This window comes from Monodelphis domestica, chromosome 1 (genome assembly GCF_027887165.1).
Source record: "Monodelphis domestica isolate mMonDom1 chromosome 1, mMonDom1.pri, whole genome shotgun sequence".
In the NCBI taxonomy this organism is placed as follows: domain Eukaryota; kingdom Metazoa; phylum Chordata; class Mammalia; order Didelphimorphia; family Didelphidae; genus Monodelphis; species Monodelphis domestica.
In genome coordinates, this window is record NC_077227.1 from 41,233,570 (window position 1) to 41,258,588 (window position 25,019).

A 25,019-nucleotide genomic window follows, 5' to 3' on the forward strand; every position below is an offset into this window, starting at 1 on the left:
GTAATTGAAATCTATTCAAGTCTTTTGTATGCTTTGGTAGATTTAACACCAGATATTTTTCATGTATTCTGTAGGTATTTGGAATGGCATTCCCCTTTCTATTATCCCTTTAAATTTTGTTTCTTTCTTTTTTTTTTTAAACCCATACCTTCTGTCTTGGAGCCAATACTGTGTATTGGCTCCAAGACAGAAGAATGGTAAGGGCTAGGCAATGGGGATCAAGTGACTTGCCCAGGGTCACACAGCTAGGAAGTGTCTGAGGCCACATTTGAACCTAGGACCTCCCATCTCTAGGCCTGGCTCTCAATCCACTGAGCTACCCAGCTGCCCCCTAAATCTTGTTTCTAAATGTAGAAATGCAATTGATTTTTGAGGATTTATTTTGTGGGCTATAACTTTGCTGAAGCTATTCGTTATCTCAGAAACTTTGCTGATTCCTTTGGAATTTTCAAGTATGCCAACATATCATTAGCAATTAAGAGTAAGTTTATTTCCATTTTACAAATTTTTATGCCTTCCATTTGTTTTTCTTATTGTTAACATTTCTAGAACTATATCAAATGACAGTATGGGAAATGGTCATTTTTGCTCTACTCTTTTATTCATTGAGAAAGCCAGTTTTACTTTCACTAATGGTATCCTAACCCTATCCTGTTTTTCTTATACACAGGTACCTTTTTCACAGGAATAATCAAGCAATCAGTAAATATGTATTAAACATCTACTATTTACTGGGCACTGTGCTAAGTTACTCTGGGAATACAAAAAGAAGCAAAAAAAGGGGGGTGCGATCCTCAAAGAGCTTACAATCTAATGGGGGAGATAAACAAATATTTATAAAAATATATGTGAGATAAATAAGAAGTAATTAACAGAAAGAAGGCAGTAGAATTAAGAGAAGTTAGGAAAGATTTTTTTGTAGAAGCATTTTTGTTGAGATTCAAAGGAAGCTAGGAAGATCAGTAGTGGAAGAGAAAAACCATTCTAGATGTGAGGAACAGTCTGAGAGAATGCCAGAGCCAAGAGATGGAGTGTCTTATTCAGGGAATAACTAGCAGTCCAGTGTCACTAGATTAAAGAGTATATAGTGGGGAAGAAGACTGGAAAGGTAGAAAATGGTTAGATTTTGGAGAGGTTGGAGTGCCAAATAGAACATTGTATAATTGATCCAGAAGTGTGGTGCAGTAAGGAGGGGAGATGGGCAGTGTTTGACATTTTAACACTTCTCTTCTCTCCTTCCCTCAAACTCATGTTAGATTAATGATGGCTGAAACCCCAGTATGAGAGATACCTTCTTTTGGTTTAAGGCAGAGATTTTTTTTTTTTAAAACCCTTACCTTCCGTCTAGGAGTCAATACTGTGTATTGGCTCCAAGGCAGAAGAGTGGTAAGGGCTAGGCAATGGGGGTCAAGTGATTTGCCCAGGGTCACACAGCTGGGAAGTGTCTGAGGCCAGATTTGAACCAGGACCTCCTGTCTCTAGGCCTGACTCTCAATCCACTGAGCTACCCAGCTGCCCCCATAAGGCAGAGATTCTTAACAGTTTGTCTCAGAGACCTCTGGCAGTTTAGTAAAAACTGTGCATGCCTTTTCATATTTTTAAATGCATAAAATAAAATATAGAGAGTTATAGAGACCAAATATATTGAGATATTTATAAAAATATAATAATAAAAACAAAACCAAGTTCTTGAACTCCAAGTTAAGAACACCTGGTTTAAAAGGTTACATCCCAACAAAAGTATAGACTACTTATAACAGTCTTGAATTTATCATAACCTTTACTGAGGAAAGATTTACTAGCAGAAAAAGTGATATAGAACATTAGATCCAAGTGAGGGTGGTCAGAAGGAAGAGTGTAGTGTCAGCCATCAAACCAGCTGAGGTTGGGGCAGGGAGAGAAATATGATCAGACAGGAACACCGTGCACATTTTGCTTGTTTCATAATGTTACTAAGAGTAGATCTTGCTTTAGTTAAAATTATGTGAATGTCATTGGAAACTACTACCTTCACTGGACAAAAATTCATGTGTATATATACATATAAATTTATTCCACCTCTCTCTCTTGACAGATGAGAAATTTGAGGTCCAACTAGGTTGTCTTTATTAACAGTACATAAATTATAAATGAATTAACTTCATATGCATTTGTTGTCATATCAAAAGAATGGGGATGGTCTCAGACATTTCTTTGCTGTATGAGCCTGGGCAAGTTACTTAACCCTAGTTGCCTTGTCACTCTTCTGTTTTAGAATTGATGCTAAGACTTAAGGTAAGGTCTTAACAACAACAAAAAGAATGGAGAAGCTACAATTATAGCAAGATACACAGGATTGGAATTGGGCTCAACGGTTACTATTTGTATCTCACCTTAACAGAGTATATATTCAAGCAAGATGATTAAAACTTTTGAATATTGTCCTGGAGTCAAGAATATCAACTACTGAATTTCAAAGTTGGTGGCAAATTAAACTTGCCTGCACAGTTTTGATTGCTCCTCTTAAAACTAAGATTTTGTCAATGGAATATTCTCTCCACTAATGCAACTCTCAACTCACTCTGTGCTTTAAGAGGTCTGCATAAGTTACTGTAACTCAGGACTTTGTCACTTGGTGACCAGCATTTGATTATTCTTCTATCAAGGTCTCTCCTATAATGATAGACATTTAGTTAACTGTTAGGTTCATACTCAAATGGTTTAGGACCTGCCAGAGCCTGTTAGTCATTCAACAAGTACTTATTAAGTGCCTACTATGTGCAGGGCACTGTATTGAACACTGGACAGGCATAAAAAGAAGGGCAAAAATGCTGTCCCTGACTTTAAGCAGTTCCCATTCTAATGGAGGAGACAGCATGCAAACTACTATGTCTATGCATGTATATATGGAATAGATCTCATGGATGAGCGTCTGAGGGGCCTGGGACAGGCCTTTTGCAAGACATTTGAATAGGATGTTGAAGAAAGCAGGAGAAGTAAAAGGTGGAAGTGAAGGTTTAGAACATTCTAGATAAGTGGGACAGAGTGAAAAGTCATGGAAACAGAAGAGAGAGTATCATCCCTAAGGACAATCCAAGTGGCTAGTGTGACTAGATCATAGAGTATGTGGAGGAAAGTAACGTATGAGGAGATTAGAAAAGTCAAAAAGGCTGTGAAGAGCTTGTGTTCATTTTTGTACCACAGAGCTTCCAGAATAGGATTTTAGGGGAAGACTCTTCTTATGTGAGGAAAATAGTTCAGATTCTTGTTGGTCTATTAATTTTTATCTACAGATTTTTGAAGATTGATTTTTTAAAAAAAATCATTCAAACATTAGTGTGTCTATAAATTAAAAAATCAAATTAGTCAGTCAATCAACTAGCATTTATTAAGCATCCTCTACTATTTCTCCAATACTATGCTAAACTCTGCCAATATATAAAGGCAGGAAACAGTTCTTGCTCTTACGAAATGGCGATATATATATACACAAGTCCCAAAGGGATGACATTAAGATTAAAGAAGTCTAAGAAAAGTTTTGTTAAAAAGTTGGTATTTTAGCGGAAACTTGAAGAAAGTTAAGGAATTCAGGGGACACAGATAGAGAGGGAGAAATGCAGGCATCAAGGAAAGCCAGAGAAAATACCAGGAGTTGGAAGGTAGAATATCTTCTTTGAGAAAAAGCAAGGTGGGCAGTGTTGCTGGATTGTAGAGAATGTGATGGGGTGTGAGGCGCAAGAAGACTGGGAAGATAGGAAGGGACCAGATTATGGGGGGCTTTAAAAGACAAACAAGACTTTATATTTTATTCTGTTGGTAATAGAGGTCCACAATATTGGACAGAGGTGGGGTGACATGGCCAGGCTTATCTTTTAGGAAAATCAGTTTGACAGCTGAATAGAAGATGAATTGCAGTGGGGTTATATTGTGTGGTAGAAAGACCAACCTGGAGCCTATTGGAATAGTCTAGTTGTGAGGTGTTTGGGGGGGGGTCTGCACTGGGGTGGTAGAAGTGTCATATGGAATTTAAAATGGTCACATTTCTTGCCTTCTTTTAAAGCTTCAGGTCCATGACGCAAAATGACCTTCACAGTGAAGATTCTCATCCTTAAAAAAGAAGACCATACCAGAGGTTGTGATGAATATGCCACTGAATCAGATCTCTGTCATTCCAGCTCGAGATGCTACCTCTATCAGGGTCTCCAGGAATAAGACCAAAGAAAAAGATAGGGAAGAGCAGGTATGTTTATCATTTCTGAATTGCATTAGATGCAATATATGACTTTAATATTTAATGCTTTTCAAATCTAATATGTAAAATTATATAAATTTTGAAGATTGCAGGATACTGGCTTCAGGGAAAATATACTTTGATATGTTTTCATTTTAAAATACAAATACTACATAATTCCTTTTCATGCTGTTGCAGAAAAAATTGTTCTTAACTAATTTATACCTTAATTGAGAAGACAGCATGAAAAGAACATATTGTTTCAGAAGACTTGAGTTCTGATATTGAATGCCCATGTGACGTTAGTTGAGTCATGGATTGAGATTTAGAGTCAGAGGGGACCTCTGAGGTCATCTTATAAAAAAAAAAATTCAGAGATGAGATTTACTGGGTTCTCCTGTGGCAGTGATGGTGAATCTTTTAGAGACCAAGTGCCCAAATTGTAACCATCACCCAGCATATGAGCCCCCCACCTTACCCCAGAAAGGGGAGAGAGGAAGTGTTCCCATTGGGCTGTTGGGAAGAGAGGCAGGTCATAGGGGAAATGTCTTCAGACATGGTGGAGAGAGCCACCTCTGGCATGTGTGTTCACCAAAGGTTCACCTATGGGAAGATCTCAGGTCTCATTGTACATTGTGTACTCAGGGTACTATCATTTTCATTCAACTTATTTAAACCTCACTGCTTCTTCTTTTGAAATAAGATAATAATACTTGCATTACCTAATTCGTTGAATTTTGGTAAGGATCCAATTAGATAATGCCTATATGTTTACTTAGGTCACTTTAAAGTAGTGGCTCTGCTATCATCATTGATGTCATTATGTTGCCACAAAACCACTGGGAGATCTTCATTTCACATCTATCTGTTGATCTTGATTTTCATAAAAAAATTTCTTTATGGACCATCTGGCCTTATTAGAACTCTTTTTTTTTTTTACATTATATACTATATACACTTAGCCACTAAATCAATGTCATTGTACACTTGTACACCTGTTTCTGAATGACAATGTTTATTGCTTTCAGTGGGTTGGCACTATTTGGGTGTTATTGTTATGTTGTAAAATTTCTTATTAATTGATCCTTTACTTTTTATTGCTTCAGATAAATTTTATTATTTCTAATTTTTGACAGTTTTCCAATGTATGACACTGAATAAGTTAATTTAGGTATTATTATCATTTTTATTATATTGACTCAGTCTACCCACAAACAATGAACATTTCTCTAGTTATTTAGGTTTGTCTTTATTTGCACATATTTTGTAGTTTTATTCATATAGTTCTTATGTGAATCTTGGTAAGTAGACTTCTAAGTGATTTATACATTCAGTAGTTGTTTTAAATAGTTCTCTCTCTCTCTTTCCCCCCTCCCCTCCCCCCATCGTTTTTTCTTAGACATATACAGGATGACATAAAATCTATGTTATATCCTGCAATTTTGCTGACATTATTGTTTTGAGTTAATTTTTTATTTAATTTCTTATGGCTCTCTAAGTATAGTAGAATGTGTGATTTCATTTCCTCTGACTATACTTTTTCCCTCAGTTTCTTTTTCTTGTCCTGCTATAGCTAGCATTTCTAACACTACACCAATTCATACTGGTGATTATGAAGATTATGAATATAACTTGCTTTATCCTTACTCTTACTGGAAAGGCCTCTAATTTATCTCTATTATTTATAATGATGACTTAATTATTTTAGATAGACATCACTTTTTACATTAAGGAAAGGTTAATTTATTTCTAAGTTTTTGTGTGTGTGTTCAGTAAACAGCAATGTATCTTGTCAAAAGTTTTTCTGCATCTATTGATACTGTAAGAATGATATTAGAAAGTAAGCATTGTTTAATTAGCTCAGGGATAAGAAGTAAAGTGGCTGGCTTGAGAAAAGAACTAGAGTTTGAAGCAGAGCTGAGAGAACATGTTAATTTCAGATGTGACAGTTATAACTATTTCTATGTCAGTTACTCTCTCTGGCAGTTGGCAGAGACACACTCAGAGACTCTCTCTCAGGGCTGGAGGAGGTAACATCTTTGCCTCTCTCTGTCTGAGGGAAAGATCTGAAGGAGCTCAGTGTTTTCCTTTCCCAACTTGGGAAACACTAGTGACTATCTATTGCGATTTTATAGATTGGTTTATATCTGAGAAGACCAAAGAAAAACCTGGTCTTTGGTTTGGATTCTTGTTGAGAATCAAACAGCTAGCCTTTGCTATTTTATAATTTGAAGGCGAAGTTAAGATTTATAAGGATAATAGCGATAGTTTTTATTTAGATAGTATAAATTTGGGTTAGTTAGATCAGGGAGGATTAGTGTAGCCTGTGAAACACAGGAGAAGCAGTTCCTTGTGAAACCTGGGAGTTTATTTGTATGAATTTAGAATCCCTTAGAATTAGAAATCCTTTATTTATTCTTATATATTTCAATTAATATTTTATGTTTATAATAAGAGTCTCTTTAGCATCCTTGCCCCTGACCCTGAAGGGGGAAGTTCACATTTGAGCTTCACTTCATCACTGAGGATACTCTGATTACCTCTATCAAAAGTATCCAAACAGTTTGAACCTGATTGGCAAGTTAAACAGTTTTGAAAAGTTTTGAACCTATATTGGAACAGTTTTTCCATCTAAATATTTTATTTTATAATGCACCAAAATTTATTTTTACAACACATATGATTTTTTTTGTTCTTGTTAATAATAGGATTTGTTATGTTAGCTTTCTTAATATGCTGAATTTCTGGTATAAGTTCAATATGATCATAGTGTAATCTTTGTGACATTGCTATAGCCTCTTTGCTGATATTTTATTGTTATTTAAGATATTTTATATCCATGTTTTGTTAGGGATATTGCCATATAGTTCTTTTTCTATGACTTGATTCACTCTGATTTAGATTTTAAGACCCTTTTTGAATCATAGAAGGAATTTAGTAGAATCTCCTCTTTTTTACATTTTTCAAAGAATTTATATAATATTAGAATTAATTGCTTTTTGAATATTTAGTAGATTTTTCATGTAAGTTCATCTGATCCTGAGTTTGTTTGTTTTTTTAATTTGGGAGGTCTTTTTATGGTTTGTTAACTTTATTTTTTCTGGGACTAGGTTATTTATTCTCTCTATTTCTTGGGCTATTAATTTGGACACTTCATATTTTTATGAATATTCATGAATTTCATTTGATTTGTGAGTTTTATTGGAATATAACTGGAATTTCTAGATCATGTTACCAACAATCTTCATAACCTTTCAGACCTCTTCAAAATAGAATTATATGCAAGATATAATGCACTTTCAGCTGTTTTTGTGAGCTAGGATACCAAGAACCCAAACCATAAAAATTTCTTAACTTAACAACAGAGAAGACTCCCATATACTGATTCAGCACCTTCTCTCCCACCATCCACAGTTGTGATCCTGGCAGTAAGGATCTACAAACCAACCCAGTAAAATTCAACACTCAGTCATCTTCCCCTATCTCAAATTCAGTGGAAATCCAAACAACAGAAATTTGTTCAGGCTGTGATAGTAGTGCTCTGTGTTGCAACAGAACTCTGCCAGAGAATGTAGGAAAAGAGAGAAAAGATGTGGGATATGTGTGGCTATAGCTATGGCTATAATTATGTGACACTCTTTAGGGAAAGAACCCAACATCTAGCTGGGTTCAGTTTTGTCTCCCCAGAAGTCAGTTAGAGCAGAGAGTCAGGCTGGTGAACCTTGAATTGCTTAATGTAGGAAGATCCTTGAGATCCAGTCCCCAAGGATTGTCACGTCCACTGTCAGAGGGTAAGGAGTCAAAAAATGAGTATTAGGGGGGAAATAAGGGGAAAAAAAACCTTGAAATTATCAGACTTCAGGGGAAAAAACAATTAAAAACTGATAGTATAAACAAATAAATCAACAGGGATATTAAGGGAATATTGTCTTTAGCTAACCTAAAAGAGTTCAGAAACTTAAAATAAAAATTGCAAGACAAAGAAAAATGAGTCAATAACTGATGAGATTGAGGTCCCTGTTGATCTAATGTTTAAAAAAATTTTTAAATTTATTTAAAATGAATTTCAGGCTCCAAATTTTCTTTTTCCTCCTTATATTTCTTTCTCTATTGAGAAAGCAGAAAATATATTTTATATGTAATGTCATGCAAAACTTATTTCCCTGTCTAAGAATTAAAATTATGAGACTGATCTTAAATTAATAGAGTTTATTAGAATTCCTTGGATAGGTAAAAGATGAGAAATAGAAAGAGAGATTTAAAGGGTACTTTCTTTATTGCTACATTTAGCTTTCTAAATCTATGACTGCCATGAGGATCTCCCTAGCCACACTTTCAAAGCTATCCAGTCAGCAACAAACATGGAAGCCAAGATGCTGAAATTTGCTCTTGCTTGTTTTTCAAACTTCTTTTCTGTCTACTAACACCCACATGTCATATCTCCGGATCCAACCATGACCCTCTATTTTACCTGCACTGCTAGGGTTGTAGTGGGGGTGGGGGGAGGCAGTCCAGGGGGTGTTGCAGGGAAGATCATTCTATCCTTCTGGTCTTGCAATATTCTTGACTCCATTATTCCATTTTTCTGGTTGCTTTTTTACCCTCCTGACTCAAAACTACCCACTGATTTCCCTCACACAATCCTTGCTTACGGGCCCCACTCTAAATACATGTAGTCATAAGGGGGAAGGATAATTTTCTTTTGCACAATCCTCCATTTGATTCTTTGGGAGACCAACATGTTAAACCTTCTTACTTCGGTGTTCTAGGAGATTAACATGATAGGTCTTCCCAATGAATCATTCTACATATGGAGTCTATACATTTAAAGATTATTTTATTAGAGTTATATAAAATATTGCACCTTAGAGGGAATTACAACAATTTGGGGGAATAAGAGAGAAAGAAAGAAGAGGAAAGAAAAGAAAAAAAATGATTGATAGATACATTGACAAAAAGCCAGTTAAGGAGACACTCCCCTTTGGCATAAGAGTTTACATTCTGAATAAATGATAGGTTCATTAAATGCCAGAGTTCACTATTGATCTCTTGATGTAGTGTGTGATTTCTGTAGGCATCTTTATGGCATCTTCTTCAAGAGAACCACTTTTTTGATGTGGGGTGTTGGAGGTTTTCTCTTCCTAAAATTGCTTTAAAAGATTTTAACTCTTGGATTTTAGGATAATTATACAGTGGTGCCTTAATACATGAGCACCTTAAGGCATGAGCAATTTGAGATACATTCAGTCATGATTGGGATTATTTGCTTTAAGTCATCAGCAGATATTTGAATCATGAGCTTCTGCCACCCTCCATTAGATAGCCTGCTGAACATTTGGTTTCACAAGTTACACGTGGCTGTCTCATTTAGATCAGTGTTTATCTGGCTCTCTGAGTATCTGTATTGAATTGGTTTTTTCTTTCTCCTTTATTTTTGTCTTTATTATCATTTTTTGTCTTTTTTTTCAAATTTCTTAACTTTTTTTTTAGTTTTATCTCTTTTATTAACACTTTCCCAACACTTTCTTTTCTTAAGTTTATAGTCTCAACAATACAAGAGATCGAGACTTGATTCATACTGTTTATTGATTTCCAGGATTTTTAAAAAAATTAATTTATTTAGTCAATTTAGAACATTATTTCTTGGTTACAAGAATCACATTATTTCTCCCTCCCACCCTCCCCCTCCACCTTTCCCGCAGCCGTTGTGCAATTTCATTGGGTATTACATGTGTTCTTGATCAGAACCTGTTTCCATGTTGTTGGTGTTTGCATTAGTATGTTCATTTAGAGTCTGCATCCCCAGCCATATCTGACACATGTAATCAAGCAGTTGTTTTTCTTTGGTGTTTCTACTCCCACAGTTTTTCCTCTGAATGTGGAGGTGTTCTTTCTCTTAGTTCCCTCTGGGTTGTTCAGGATCACTACATTGCCACTAATGGAGAAGTCCATTACATCTGATTGTAGCACAGTGTATCAGTCTCTGTGTACAATGTTCTCCTGATTCTGCTCCTCTCACTCTGCATCAATTCCTAGAGGTCATTCCAGTTCACATGGAATTCCTCCAGTTTATTATTCCTTTAAGCACAGTAGTATTCCATCACCAACATATACCACAATTTGTTCACCCATTCCCCAATTGAAGAGCATCCCCTCATTTTCCAATTTTTTGCCACCACAAAGAGCTCAGCTATGAATATTCTTGTACATTAATTTTTCCTCATTAACTCTTTGGGATACAAACTCAGTAGTGCTATGGCTGGATCAAAGGGCAGATAGTCTTTTAGTGCCCTTTGGAAATAGTTCCAAATTGCCCTCCAGTATGGTTGGATCAATTCACCACTCCACAGCAATGCATAAATGCCCTGACTTTGCCACATCCCCTCCAGCATTCATTACTTTCCATTGCTGTCATGTTAGCCAATCTGCTAGGTGTGAGGTGATACCTCAGAGTTGTTTTGCTTTGCATTTCTCTGATTATAAGAGATTTAGAACACTTTCATGTGCTTATTAATAGTGTTGATTTCTTTATCTGAAAATTGCCTATTCATGTCCCTTGGCCATTTATCAATTGGAGAATGGCTTGATTTTTTTATACAATTAATTTAGCTCTTTATAAATTTGAATAATTAGACCTTTTCTCAGAAGTTTTTGTTATGGATTGTTTCCCAATTTGTTGCTTTCCTTCTAATTTTGGTTGCATTGGTTTTGTTTGTACAAAATCTTTTTAATTTGATGTAATCAAAATTATTGATTTTACATTTTGTAATTTTTTTTCTAGCTCGTGCTTGGTTTTAAAGTCTTTCCTTTCCCAAAGATCTGACAAGTTTCAATATTCGCCTAATTTGTTTATAGTTTCCTTCTTTATATTTAGGTCATTCACCCATTCTGAGTTTATCTTGGTGTAGGGTGTGAGATGTTGATCTAAACCTAATTTCTCCCATACTGTCTTCCAATTTTCCCAGCAGTTTCTATCAAATAGTGGATTTTGGTCCCCAAAGCTGGGATCTTTGGGCTTATTATAGACTGTCTTGTTGAGGTCATTTGCACCAAGTCTGTTCCACTGATCCTCTTTTCTGTCTCTTAGCCAGTACCAAATTATTTTGATGACCACTACTTTATAGTATAGTTTGAGATCTGGGACTGCAAGTCTTCCTTCCTTTGCATTTTCTTTTCATGATTCCCCTGGATATCCTTGATCTTTTGTTCTTCCAAATGAACTTTGTTATAATTTTTTCTAATTCAGTAAAAAAAGTTTTTTGGTAGTTCAATGGGTATGGCACTAAATAAGTAAATTAATTTGGGCAGGATTGTCATTTTTATTATGTTAGCTCATCCTACCCATGAGCAGTCTATGTGAAATTGTTTAGATCTAGTTTTAATTGTGTGGAGAGTGTTTTGTAATTGTGTTTATATAGTTCCTATGTTTGTCTTGGCAGATAGATTCCTAAGTATTTTATATTGTCTAGGGTGATTTTTAAATGGAATTTCTCTCTCTAATTCTTTCTGCTGAGAGGTGTTGGAGTTATATAGAAATGCTGATGACTTATGTGGATTTATTTTGTATCCTGCAACTTTCCTAAAGTTGTTGATTATTTTCACTAGTTTTTTGGTTGATTCTCTGGAATTCTTGAAGTAGACCATCATAACATCTGCAAAGAGTGATAGCTTGGTCTCCTCATTGTCAATTTTAATAACTTCAATTTCTTTTTCTTCTCTAATTGCTACTGCTAGTGTTTCTAGTACAATGTTAAATAATAGAGGTGATAATGGGCATCCTTGTTTCCCTCCTGATTTTATTGGGAAGGCTTCTAGTTTATCCCCATTGCAGATGATGTTTGCTGATGGTTTTAGATATAGACTGTTTATTATTTTTAGGAAAGGCCCTTCTATTCCTATGCTTTCTAGTGTTTTCAATAAAAATGAGTGTTGTATTTTATCAAAGGCTTTTTCTGCTTCTATTGAGATAATCATGTGATTTTTGTTGGTTTGCTTGTTGATATGGTCAATTATGTGGATGGTTTTCCTAATATTGAACCATCCTTGCATTCCTGGTATGAATCCTACCTGGTCATAGTGAATAACCCTCATGATTACTTGCTGGAGTCTTTTTGCTAGTATCCTATTTAAGATTTTTGCATCTATATTCATTAAGGAGATTGGTCTATAGTTTTCTTTCTCTGTTTTTCACCTGCCTGACTGGAATCAGTACCATATTTGTGTCGTAAAAGGAATTTGGTAGAACTTCTTCTTTGCTTACTCTGTCAAATAGTTTGTATAATATTGGGATTAGTTGTTCTTTGAATGTTCGATAGAATTCATTTGTGAATCTATCAGGCCCTGGGGATTTTTTCTTAGGGAGTTCTTTGATGGCTTGTTCAATTTCTTTTTCTGATATGGGGTTTTTTATGTAATCTATTTCTTCCTCTGTTAGTCTAGGCAATTGATAGTTCTTTGACTTTCAATTTCATTAATTTCTCCTTTGATTTTTAGGATCTCTAGTCTTCCTTTGAGGATTTTTAATTTGTTCACTTTCTAGTTTTTTAATTTGCATGTCCAGTTCATTGACCTCTGCCCTCTCTAATTTATTAATATATGAACTCAAGGATATGAATTTCCCCCTGAGTACTGCTTTGGCTGCATCCCATAGGTTTTGAAAGAATGTCTCATCATTGTCATTTTCTTCAATGAAATTATTGTTTCTACAGTTTGCTCTTTACCAGATTTTGGAGAATCGTTTTGTTTAATTTCTAATTAATTTTTGATTTGATTTGCCTTTCCATGTATCCAAACTAAATATTATTTTCATTGCATTGTGATCTGAGATGGCTGCATTTATTATTTCTGCTCTTTTGCACTTGTGTGCAATGTTTTTATGCCCTAATACATGGTCAGTCTTTGTGAATGTACCATGTGCTGCTGAAAAGAAGGTGTATTCCTTTTTGTCACTATTTATTTTTCTCTATATGTCTACTAACTTTAATTTTACTAAGATTTCATTCACTTCTCTTACCTCTTTCTTATTTTTTGGTTTGATTTTCTAGTTCTGATAGGGGAAAGTCCAGGTCTCCCACTAATGTAGTTTTTCTATCTATTTTATCCTTGAGCTCCACTAGTTTCTCCTTTACAAATTTGGATGCTATGCCATTTGTTGCATACATGTTGAGCACTGATATTTCATCATTGTCTATACTGCCTTTTATTAGGATGTAATTACCTTCGCTATCTCTTTTAACTAGATATATTTTTACTTTGGCTTTGTCAGATATCATGATTGAGACTCCTGCCTTCTTTTTATCAGTTGATGCCCAATAGATTTGGCTCCATCCTCTTACTTTCACCCTACGAGTGTCTACCTTCCTCATGTGTGTTTCTTGTAGACATCATATGGTAGGGTTTTGGATTCTAGTCTACTCTTCTATTCGCTTGTGTTTTATGGGTGAGTTCATTCCATTCACATGCAGAGTTATGATTAACAGCTGTGTTTTCCCCTAGCATTTTGATTTCCTCCCCTAGTCCTGCCTTTTCTTCTTTCACTTTTTCCTTCTACACCAATGTTTTGTTTTTAATCAGTCCCCCTAATTCTCATCCTTATTTTACTTCCTTTTCTACCCCCTCCCTTCTTATTCCCCCCTTATTTTCTTTACAGTCTTTTTAAACTATACCTCCACCCTCTTCCTTCTTTGTACTGCTTCCTTCCCCACCAGTTCGTTTGTTACCCTTCTAATTCCCTATAGGGTGCAAATCAATTCTCTGCCCCAATGGATTGATTTGTTCTTCCCTCTTTGAGTCAATTTTAATGCATGTAGGAGTTGAATATTTCCTATCTCCAACCTCTTTGCCCTTCCAGTATATTGATGTTCTCCCCCCTTCCGCCATGATTTTCTTTGTGACATATAAATTTACCCCCATTTGTTTCTTTTCCCATTTCTTTTAGTATTAACCTCTTTTTTTAGCTCTAGTTATATATATATACATATATATGTATATGTATATATATACATATACATACATATATATACACACATACGTATTTTTGCAAACACATGTCTATATACATATTTATGTCTTTGCATTTCATCCTATATACAGTTTGTCACTTTTCCCTCTGTAAAAATTAAATTTAGTCTCTAGTAATAGAAATATTATATTTTAAGAGGTTCATTAAAGATTATTAGAAATAAAGGAATAAAGAAAATGCAAATAAGAAAACTACGTACCTAGGGTTGATTAGCCTATTCAAAACCACCGCGCTTAGCTTATTTACTATATCTTGCAAATGGCCGAGCAGGAGAAGAGGCCGAGGTAGGCGTTACTGCCAGTTTAAATACTAATTGTGATCTTGCCCAGGTGGAGACTCAGGTGAGATTATAGGGAATTTTTGGAAATACCAAGGATGTCTGGGGATTGAAGTCTAGGGTTCAAATCTCCACTTTACATGTTCCCCCCAAGGCCCCAGGAAGACTAGTCTCTCCGCTGGGTCTTGTAAACATACCAACTTTGAAATTACAATAATTTGAGGATAAGAGGAAAAGAGAACAAAACCAATAATTTCTAGACACATTGACAAAAAAACAGTTAGGGGGCAGTCCCCTTTGGCATGAAAGTATATATACAAATAAATGTTGAGTCAACCACACCCAAAGTTTATTCTTTATCTTCTCATGCAGCTTGTGGTCTATGGAGGCATCTTCATGGTGTCTTTTCCAAATAGTTCTGTTTCTGGATTCGGAGAGGTAGCATGTTTCTTAACTTAAAATTTCTCTCTGAAGGAATTTAAACTTTGCAATTTAAAATAATAATAATTTTATATTCCCCACCCTGAAGAGGGTGATTGAAAAACACAGGGATCACTTAGGGATGCATGGCTGAGTTATGAGGTATATGAATCAATTGGTAAGAGAAATAAAAAACATAAAAAAATCCAAATAAAAAAGATAATTTCTGGATGAAATATAGACTATTAAAGTCTTATGTGTAAAAATTCTAAGTATAGGAAAAATAAATCTATAACAGGTCCTTGAATCAGGGCCCAATTAAAATGGTATAAGCAGTTAAGCATTTACCCAGTCAGTAGCCAGGACTACAGAAAGTTGCCACATTATGAATGACAGAAAAGGGACTAGATTATAGGAGCCAGTTAGCAGCCAAATTTGAGATACTTGTCTGTAAGTACTTTCGCAAAGAATGTGGATACAAGGAAGGCCTATGTCTTAACGTATGTCAAGTGTCACAACCTCGAGTCTTACACTAGGTTCATGTCTTTTGTATTGGCTTAGAATTTTCATCAACCCCATCGGAATTGGTTGGTCTCTGACCTTGTGCTCAATTGGCACTGTACAATGGCTCTTTTATATATCTTGTCCTAGAATCAGACAGAATCATTAAGCAAAATCCCATAAATTTTTATGAATACATGGCATCATTTTCACACTCTCAAGCTTTTGGGGTATGCATTGACATTATAGGAAATACATTTTAAACTTATATTACTGCTAAATCAAAAAAGTTAAAGAAATTCTTAATACTGGTGACATGTGCTTCAAATATAAAAAGGAGAGAAAAAATAAAAAACTGAAATGGTATATTGCACATGCAAGCAAAAACAATAGTAAGAGTTTTAAAATTCAAAATATAGCTTTTAATCATTGACATACTGTGTCAGCTAAGAAAATATAGAATATAATGGTCTCTCATCAAAAATGAGATCCATTTCCTCTTTATATCTGGCCATGATCCACTGTGAGTACAAGCAAATGATTTTTACAAAGTAACAGTTTTTTTTTATAAAGAACAGTAGTTCAAAACCCCAAAATTCTCAATAGCCCAATTAATTACAATAGCAAACAAAAACCACTATCATTTTTTAAATGAGTCTGCTGTATGACACTTAAAGAAAATGGATACTTGTAACAAGTTTTTCAGGTGTAGCAATGTTTCAACCTTGGCAAACATATTTTTAAACAAAGTAAAACTCATTTGGGTCTAGAACATTATCAAGAAATCTAGATTGTTCTGGTGGAAGTAGGGTGAGCTGAAGAGTTATTAATGAGAGATGCTCCTCTTTTGGGTGTCATCCGGGGGTACTATGCCCTGGGATTAACTTCCCAGCTCCTTTGGTATGAGAATGTTATGTCCTATCCATTCACATTCACAAATGCAGGAGTTAGGTATTATAATTGTATTCACTTCAGCTACTAAATTGGACCTTACCTCCTGTTAGGGGCAGGCAAAATGATCAGAGTTGTTGGAAAAAATCTAAAAATTATGTCTAAAGACCCCTTAAAATCAATTTGAGATATTTAGCTAAAATTTATTAAATTTTCCAAAGATTGTTATACAATTGTAACTGGTTTTTATGAAGTCTATCCATCCTTTTGGTGACAATTTACAAATTCAAAAACAGAAAAGGTTGTTTTTATATATGGCCTTATTCAATAATATTTGTTCACTTTAGTTATAGGGGAAAAGCAATAAACTATAACAGTAGTTAAAACCCAGTATATTAAAATGATTCATGTAACAAAATAGCATTGAATACATTGATATATGAATTTAAAACCAACAAAATTAAATCTTAAACAAAATAATCAGCAAAATGCAATAAAATAGTGATTTTTTATAAAACATTGGAGTCTGAAAAGTCTTAAAAATATAACCTCCAGTCTCTTTAAAGTTTTTTTTAAAATTCATTTAGATGCCTATTATCAAAAGGCAGAAGATTGGTAAGGGTTAGGCAATGGGGTTCAAGTGACTTGCCCAGGGTCACACAGCCAGGAAGTGTCTGAGGCCATATTAGAACCCAGGACTTACCCTCCCTAGGTCTGGATCTCAATACACTGAGCCACTGAGCTGCTCCCCCATAGTGAGGATGGGTTTTAGGAATCTCAAATTGGGCCAAAGAATTGCAGGGAGATGAAATTTTCTCCTGACTCTCGGGTGAGATAAATAAAAGGACCAGTGCACTCAAAAGATATTCTTTGAAATACGCCATGCTAGTAATCAACTTCATGTTTGAAAAAGTCCCTTCCTTCTCCTCATTGTCCCCTGCCCCATGGAGGCTAATTATAGCCTAAGGGAAGATCACCCCCGTTTTTTACAAGCTGGTCTTTTATCCTGAAGACACAAGGGGCAGCTACCAGCATTCATGGTCCTGGGGCTGGGCCTGGGGCGATCTGGCTCCAAGGCTGGAGATCTTCTGGGGCAGGGCCCGGGTGGGTCTGGAATGGGAGAGCAATCTGGGTCAAACAGGTCCAGAGCAGGTCCAGAGCAGAGTAAATGGAGGCAGGAACAGGCAGCAAGAGCCGGGTGGGCAGAGCCAGGACCAGGTGAGCGATCTTGGTCAAGAAGGTCAGGAGGAGCTCAAGAATCAGCTTTGCTGAAAAACCTTGACAGGAGGAACGTGGCTTAAAAAAAATTATCTAGGCTATCTTTTAAAAAAAATGGAGTTCTCATCCAATCTTGTGATTGCCACAACTGTAAAAATTAAATTTAGTCTCTAGTAATAAAAATATATTTTAAGAGGTTTATTAAAGATTATTAGAAATCAAGGAATAAGGAAAATACAAATAAGAAAACCATGTGCCTAGGGCTGATTAGCTCATTCAACAAAACCCCTGCTCTTAGCTTACTTACTATATTTTGCAAATGACTGAGCAGGAGAAGAGGCTGAGGTAGGAGTTACTGCCAGTTTAAATACTAATTGTGATCTAACCCAGGTGGAGACTCAGGTGAGATTATAGGGACTTTTGGGAAATACCAAGGACTTCTGGGGATTGAAGTCTAGGGTTCAGATCTCCATTTTACATCTCTAAGTGTAATTCTTCTAACTGCCCAAGTGATAATAACAACTTTTAAGAGTTATCAATGACTTCTTTTCTGATGGGGATGCATATCATTTTAACTCATTGGGTCTCTTAAAAAAAAAGGTGTTTTTTTTTCATCTTTTTTAATTACCTTTTGATGATTCTCTAGAATTCTGTGCTTGGGCATGAAATTTTCTTTACAGGTCTTGGTCTTTTCTTTACAAATGCTTAGAATTCTTCTATTTTGTTGAATGACTATACTTTCCCCTATAAGAATATAATCAGTTTTGCTGGGTAGTTGATTCTCGGTTGTAGACCTAGTTCCCTTGCTTTCCAGAATATCTTGCTTTTAGGTCCTTCAGTGTAGATGCAACCAGATCCTGTGTTATTTTCACTGTGATTCCATGGTATCTGAATAACTTCTTAGCAGCTTGTAATATTTTTTCCTTGTTCTGACAATTTGACTTAAATTTGACTATAACATTCCTGGGTGTTGTCATTTGGGGATTAAGTACAGGAGGTGATCTGTGGATTCTTTCAATCTCCACTTTTCCCTCTTGTTTTAGAATATCGGGGCAGATTTCTTGGATGATTTCCTGTAGTATAATATCCAGGCTTTTTCTTTAGTCATGGTTTTCTGGTAGACCAATGATTCTTAAGTCGTCTCTCCTGGAATGATTTTCTAAATCTTCTGCTTTGTGAGTGAGATACTTCATATTTTCCTCAATTTTTTCATTCTTTTGATTTTGTTTTATAGTGTCCTGCTGCCTTGTAAAGTCACTTGATTCCAGTTGTATTCTGGTTCTTAAAGATTGGATTTCATCCCTGGCTTTTTGGTCATCATTATATCATTATATCCTTCTCCTTTTGGCCTGATTTTCTTTGGAGGTCATCTTTCATCCTCTTTGCCTCATCTTTCATCTCCTTTGCCTCATCTTTCATCTTCTTTGCCTCATCTTTCATCTCCTTTGCTTCTTTTTCAAGCTGGTTAATTTTGGCATTCAAGACACTATTTTCTCATTTTAGTTCAAGTGCCTCTGTTTCCAGATGACTTATCTTAGTTTTTCTAAGTTCTTTTCCCAGTTATCTTCAACCTCTCTTAATTGTGTTTTGAATTATATTTTGAGTTCTTTCAGAGCCTGCATCCAATTCTCTGGGTTTTCTGTTCTTTTGCTTGGTGTTCCCACATCCTTCTCTGTTCCATTTGCTCTTTGTTCATTATCTGTATAGAAGCTGTCGATTATAATTTCCTTTTTCTTTTTCTGTGGTTTGCTCATATTTACCCCTTCTTTACTCCTTGCAGTTGCCTGAGCTCTTGTTCCTCTCATTTTTTGGTGGTTTGGGGCTTTTCTTTCCACCTTTATCCTTGGAGTTTTGTCAGTAAATCTCTCACTACAGTCTGTGGGGGAGGGTTGTTGGAGCTTGAGCTTCCCTGCCCTCTGGAGGCTTTGATGGAATTAAGTCCAGCAGTCTGTTGGGGAGGGGGTGCTGGAGCTTGGGCTTCCCTGCCCTCTGGAGTATTTGATGGGATTTAGTCCAGCAGTATGTGGGGGAGGGGTTTTGGAGCTTGAGCTTCCCTGCCCTCTGGAGCCTTTGATGGGATTGAGCCCAGCAGTCTGTGGGAGAGGGGTTTTGGAGCTTGAGTTTCCCTGCCCTCTGAAGGCTTTGATGGGATTACGTCCAGCTGGATTGCTTGATGTGCCCTGAGGCCAAAACCTCGGGAAATGGGGGGGGGGGGATATGGATTATCTCCATTGCTGCAACTGCTCCCTGTTCTGTACTTTGTGTTTCTTCTCTGTCTGCTTCCCCACTGCCTGTGTTGGACTCTCTGAGCCTGGCACAGCTTTTCCTGCAAGGTATTCCCTACACACCAGTGCCTTTGCCAGCCCAGAGGTTCCAGCTGCCGCTGGAGGCTTAGCACTCTGGGTGGGGGAGGGGTCCCTGGACCTTCCTTCTTCTTTTCCCCTTAAACCGGAGTGTTCTTGGAGTCTGTCTTTGGGGGGGAGGGCATACCTTTTAATTTGGGTCTAGTAGGAGGGTTCCTTGGTTCTTTCTTGTTGTTAGGTTTGATTTTCAGTCCCCTGGGAGCATTTAGTTTGTAATTGGTAAGGAAGGGTTTTCAGATGTCTGAATGTTTGCTGCCTCTATGCTGCCATCTTGACTCTGCCTCAAATTTCTTAACTTTTAACTATGGGTTCTGATGATAGAGGAATTGAAGGGAGTTATATCATCATCAGCAGCATATAGAGGTTTTGAAGGAAATTAGTGGGGAGGAGCCAGAGGTGGATGAGGTAATCAGTACAAGCAAGATTAAGGAAATATTGAGGATTTGTGAAAAAATTAAACAGTGTATTGAAAAGACATCTATAAAAAGTTGCAACAGGTTGTGCATTTTGGCTGTGTAACTTGATTCACACATTATCGAAACATTCTGAAAGGGAGAAAGAAACAAACTTCCATGGAAAGTTTTTTATTGAATGGCCTCTAAGTGAAATTGAGGAAAGTGTGGCAAAACAGCCAAATTCAATGAAGCAAATGATAATTAAGTAAAGTAAAAAAATAGCAATTAAGTTTAGCAATAAAGTTATATATCATAAGTAATATATATGGTCACTTTTGCATTTAAATGTAGCATTATGTGTGTAGTACTAGTTATGTTAAGCAATAGTGCATTAAATTATTAAAACCTTCTCCGTCAGCATCTTTGTCTAACCTTGAAGATAAATAACATTTCATAAGCAAGTTTTATTTCTTTATATTCTTTCTTATTATTTATAAAATACATTTTGATATTTAAAAGCATATAAAGCGAAAATTTGTGGGTTTTTGGATAGGAACAGATTAATTGCATTTCCATTAATTTAAATGGGGAAATTTGAATTGACGTACAAGCAAATTGAGTTATGAGCTTGGCCATGGAACAAATTAAACTCAGGTGTCAAGGTACCACTGTACAATTCCCCCTTAGGAGGGTATTGAAAAACACCAGAATCACCTAGGGATACATGACTGAGCTATGAGGTATATGAAATAATTCTCAAAACAAACAAAACCTCCCAAAACCAAATAGAAGAGTAAAAAAAAAATTCCAGATAAAAATACATATCAAAATCTTAAGTGTATAAAATTACAAGTTAAAATAAAATCATAACAGGTCCTCGAATCACCAGGAAGGACCAATCAAAGTGACTTATGGCTTACCAGCATGCAGGGTAATTGCAGCAATATCAAACTTACCCATCAGTAGCCAGGAGTTCAGAAAATTGCCATATAATAAAAGAGAAAAGGGGACAAAAGTCTGAGGTAAAAGAAAATATGATTCCCTAGTCTGATTTTTCCTTCAGTCTCAGGGAGCCAAAATGAATGCCAAAGGTACTTGTAGAAACCTGGCACGGGGAAGTCCAACCTCTGGATTTGTCAAACAGCATTTCCTTGAACCTCAAAACAAGTCCTCTTGACCTTATTGTTCTTTGCATTGTGCATTGGCTCCTTAATAATCCCTTCTTCTGAAATCAGACACAAATATTAATTAAAGTCCCACAGTACTTAACAATTAGTGGCAGGTTTCCATAGTCTAAAGCTTTTGGGTATGCATTGGTAATAAATTGCTAATAGGTATTGCAAACTTACCCTTCAAAATTGAAACAGTAATGCTGATTCCACATACTTAATTAAAAATGAAAGAAAGAAAATAAAATTCCAATTTATATATGGAAATATATAGAAAATAATAACAAAAAACCCAGAAATTCATATTGCAAATCCCATTTGACAATGGGTCGGTCAAACAGAGGCATAACAAAAGGATTTCTCATTAAAAAGCAAGTTTCCTCTCTAACCTGACCACGATCCATGATGTGAGTGTACATAATTTTTTCACCAGGTAATAGCTTGTTATAAATAGTAGTACAACAGCTAATACAAATTCTACAAAGTACTATAATTCCCCAATTAATAAGAGCCCATTTGATTATAATATCAAACAGACCAGGTCCTTGCAGCCATGAGAGGTTCTACCAGTTACCATCAGGTGTCCCATGAGTCTCTATAGCAACTTGATGTGTGCCATTTCAAATCCTTTGAAGCTATTGGATATTTGTCACAATTTCTCCAGATCTATTTACATAAGAACAACAAGGTTGATTAACAAAGTCACACACACCTCCTGATGTGGCAGTAAGCATGTCAAGGGCCAGCTGATTTTGTAGAACTGTTTTTGCTAAGGAGTCAGTCTCCTCCTGTAGGAAAGAAATTGTCTTAGTATTTTGGGAGATGGCCTGAGCTGTATCTTGAGCCAAACTTTCAACCTCAGCTGAGGTATTTCTAATAGAATCTATCACTACCATCATTCTAAAATTTGGTAGGGGTACCAAGGAAAAACTCTGTACTGCTGATGAGGATGCTACTAAATTTAGCTGTGACTTCTTGGGTCAAGAATATCACTAAGAATATGGATTTCTGGCCATGAACTTGTCTATTTGACCAGTATAGTGATCATGCACCAATACAGGTGGAATACCATAAACCAAATCACAATTCCTGTACCATTCTTGGGGAAGCGTAGAATAAACTGAAGAGTTACAAATATAGAACTGTCTAGGCATCACCAGGCCCCATGGGAATTCCTTCCTCCACAGGGATGAGACAGTAACAGCCATAAAAGACATGCATTTATGAATGCCGTCCATTGCATTTCTTTTTTTTTTTTAACCCTACTTTCCGTCTTAGTCTCAATACTGTGTATTGGTTCAAAAGAAGAAGTGCAATATGGGCTGGGCAATGGGGGTTAAGTGACTTGCTGAGGGTCACACAGCTAGAAAGTATCTGAGGCCAGATTTGAATGCAGGATCTCTCATCTCTGGGCCTGGCTTTCAATCCACTGAGTCACCCAGCTGCCCCCATCCAATGCATTTCTTTTCCTTTTTTTTTAAAGTTTGAATTTTTATTTTTAATTTCAAACATTGTTCCTTTTTCTTTTTCTCCCTCCCCTCCTGCCACCCCTCCAATAGCTGATGCGCAGTGTCACTGGGTATCGCATGTGTTCTTGATCAGAACCTCTTTCCATGTTGTTGGTATTTGTTCTAGGATGTTCATTTAGAGTCTATATCCCCATTCATATCACCTTCAATCCATGTCATTAAGCAGTAGTTTTTCTTTAGTGTTTTTACTCCCACAGTTTTCCCTCTGGATGTGGATAGTGTTTTTTCTCCTGTAACCCTCTGGGTTGTTCAGGATCGATGCATTACCATCAGTGGGGGAATCCATTACATTCGATTGTACCACAGTGTGTCAGTCTCTCTGTACAATGTTCTCTTGGTTCTGCTCCTCTCACTCTATAGTATTCCATCACCAACATATACCACAATTTGTTCAGCCATTCTCCAATTGAAGGGCATCCCCTCACTTTCCAATTTTTTGCCACCACAAAGAGCACAGCTATGAATATTCTTGTACAAGTCTTTTTCCTTATTATCTCTTTGGGATACAATCCCAGCAATGCTATGGCTGGATCAAAGGGCAGACTTTCCTTTATAGTCCTTTGGGCATAGTTCCAGATTACCCTCCAGAATTTGGATCAATTCACAACTCCACCAGAAATGAATTAATGTCCCCACTTTGCTACATCCTCTCCAGCATTCATTACTTTCCACAGCTGTCATGTTAGCCAATCTTCTAGGTGTGAGGTGATACCTTAAAGTTCTTTTGATTTGCATCTCTCTGATTATAAGAGATTTAGAACTCTTTTTCATGTGCTTATTAATAGTTTTGATTTCTTTAACTGAAAATTGCCTATTCATATCCCTTACCCATTTATCAATTGGAGAATGGCTTGATTTTTTATACAATTGATTTAGCTCTTTATGAATTTGAGTAATTAGACCTTTTCTCAGAGGTTTTTGTTATGGATTGTTTCCCAGTTTGTTATTCCCTTCTGATTTTGGTTACGTTGGTTTTGCTTGTACAGAAACTTTTTAATTTGATGTAGTCAAAATTATTTATTTTACATTTTGTGACTCTTTCTAAGTCTTGCTTGGTTTTAAAATTATTCCCTTCCCAAAGGTCTGACATATATACAATTCTGTGTTCATGTAATTTACTTATAGTTTCCTTCTTTATGTTCAGGTCATTCACCCATTCTGAGTTTATCTTGGTGTAGGGTATGAGATGTTGGTCCAAGCCTAATCTCTCCCACACTCTCTTCCAATTTTCCCAGCAATTTTTATCAAATAGTGGATTTTTGTCCCCAAAGCTGGGGTCTTTAGATTTGTCATAGACTGTTTTGCTGAGGTCCCTTACCCTGTTCCACTGATCCTCCTTTCTGTCTCTTAACCAGTACCAAATTGTTTTGATGACCACTACTTTATAGTATAGTTTGAGGTCTGGGATTGCAAGGCCGCCTTCCTTCACATTTTTTTTTCATTTCCTGGATATCCTTGATCTTTTGTTCTTCTAAATGAACTTTGTTATTTTTTTTTCTAATTCTGTAAAGACGTTTTTTGGAAGTTTGATGGGTATGGCACTAAATAAATAGATAAGTTTGGGTAGGATTGTCATTTTTATTATGTTAGCTCATCCCACCCGTGAACAGTTAACGTTTTTCCCATAGCTCAGATCTAGTTTTAGTTGTGTGGAGAGTGTTTTGTAATTGTGTTCATATAGTTCCTGTGTTTGTCTCGGGAGATAGATTCCTAAGTATTTTATATTGTCTAGCGTGATTTTGAATGGGATTTCTCTTTCTATTTCCTGCTGCTGTGATGTGTTGGAGATATATAGAAATGCTGATGACTTATGTGCATTTATTTTGTATCCTGCTACTTTGCTAAAGTTGTTGATTATTTCCACTAGCTTTTTAGTTGATTCTCTAGGATTTTTTAAGTAGACCATCATATCATCCTGTAAAGATTAAAATTTAGAAATATGGGGAGACTGAGGCAGGTAGAAATTAGTTTCTCTCTGCAAGGAGTATTATATTTTTTAGAGGTTTATTAAAGGTTAAAGATTAA

The 25,019-nt window shown here is 36.1% G+C and overlaps 1 protein-coding gene across 8 annotated transcripts in view; it reads left to right on the plus strand.

Moving 5' to 3' along the window:
- The window catches only part of MARCHF8 (membrane associated ring-CH-type finger 8), a 138,159-nt gene that overhangs the window by 41,694 nt on the left and 71,446 nt on the right, over nucleotides 1–25,019 (plus strand). For 7 of the 8 annotated variants that reach the window (XM_007478073.3, XM_056797564.1, XM_056797552.1 and 4 more), the window contains one exon: nucleotides 4,040–4,219. In XM_007478073.3, coding sequence (XP_007478135.1) covers nucleotides 4,118–4,219 — 102 coding nt within the window. In that variant the 5' untranslated portion in view covers nucleotides 4,040–4,117. Of the gene's footprint in view, nucleotides 1–4,039; nucleotides 4,220–25,019 lie in introns of those variants that run through there. The other variant, XM_056797555.1, reaches the window with a different exon arrangement.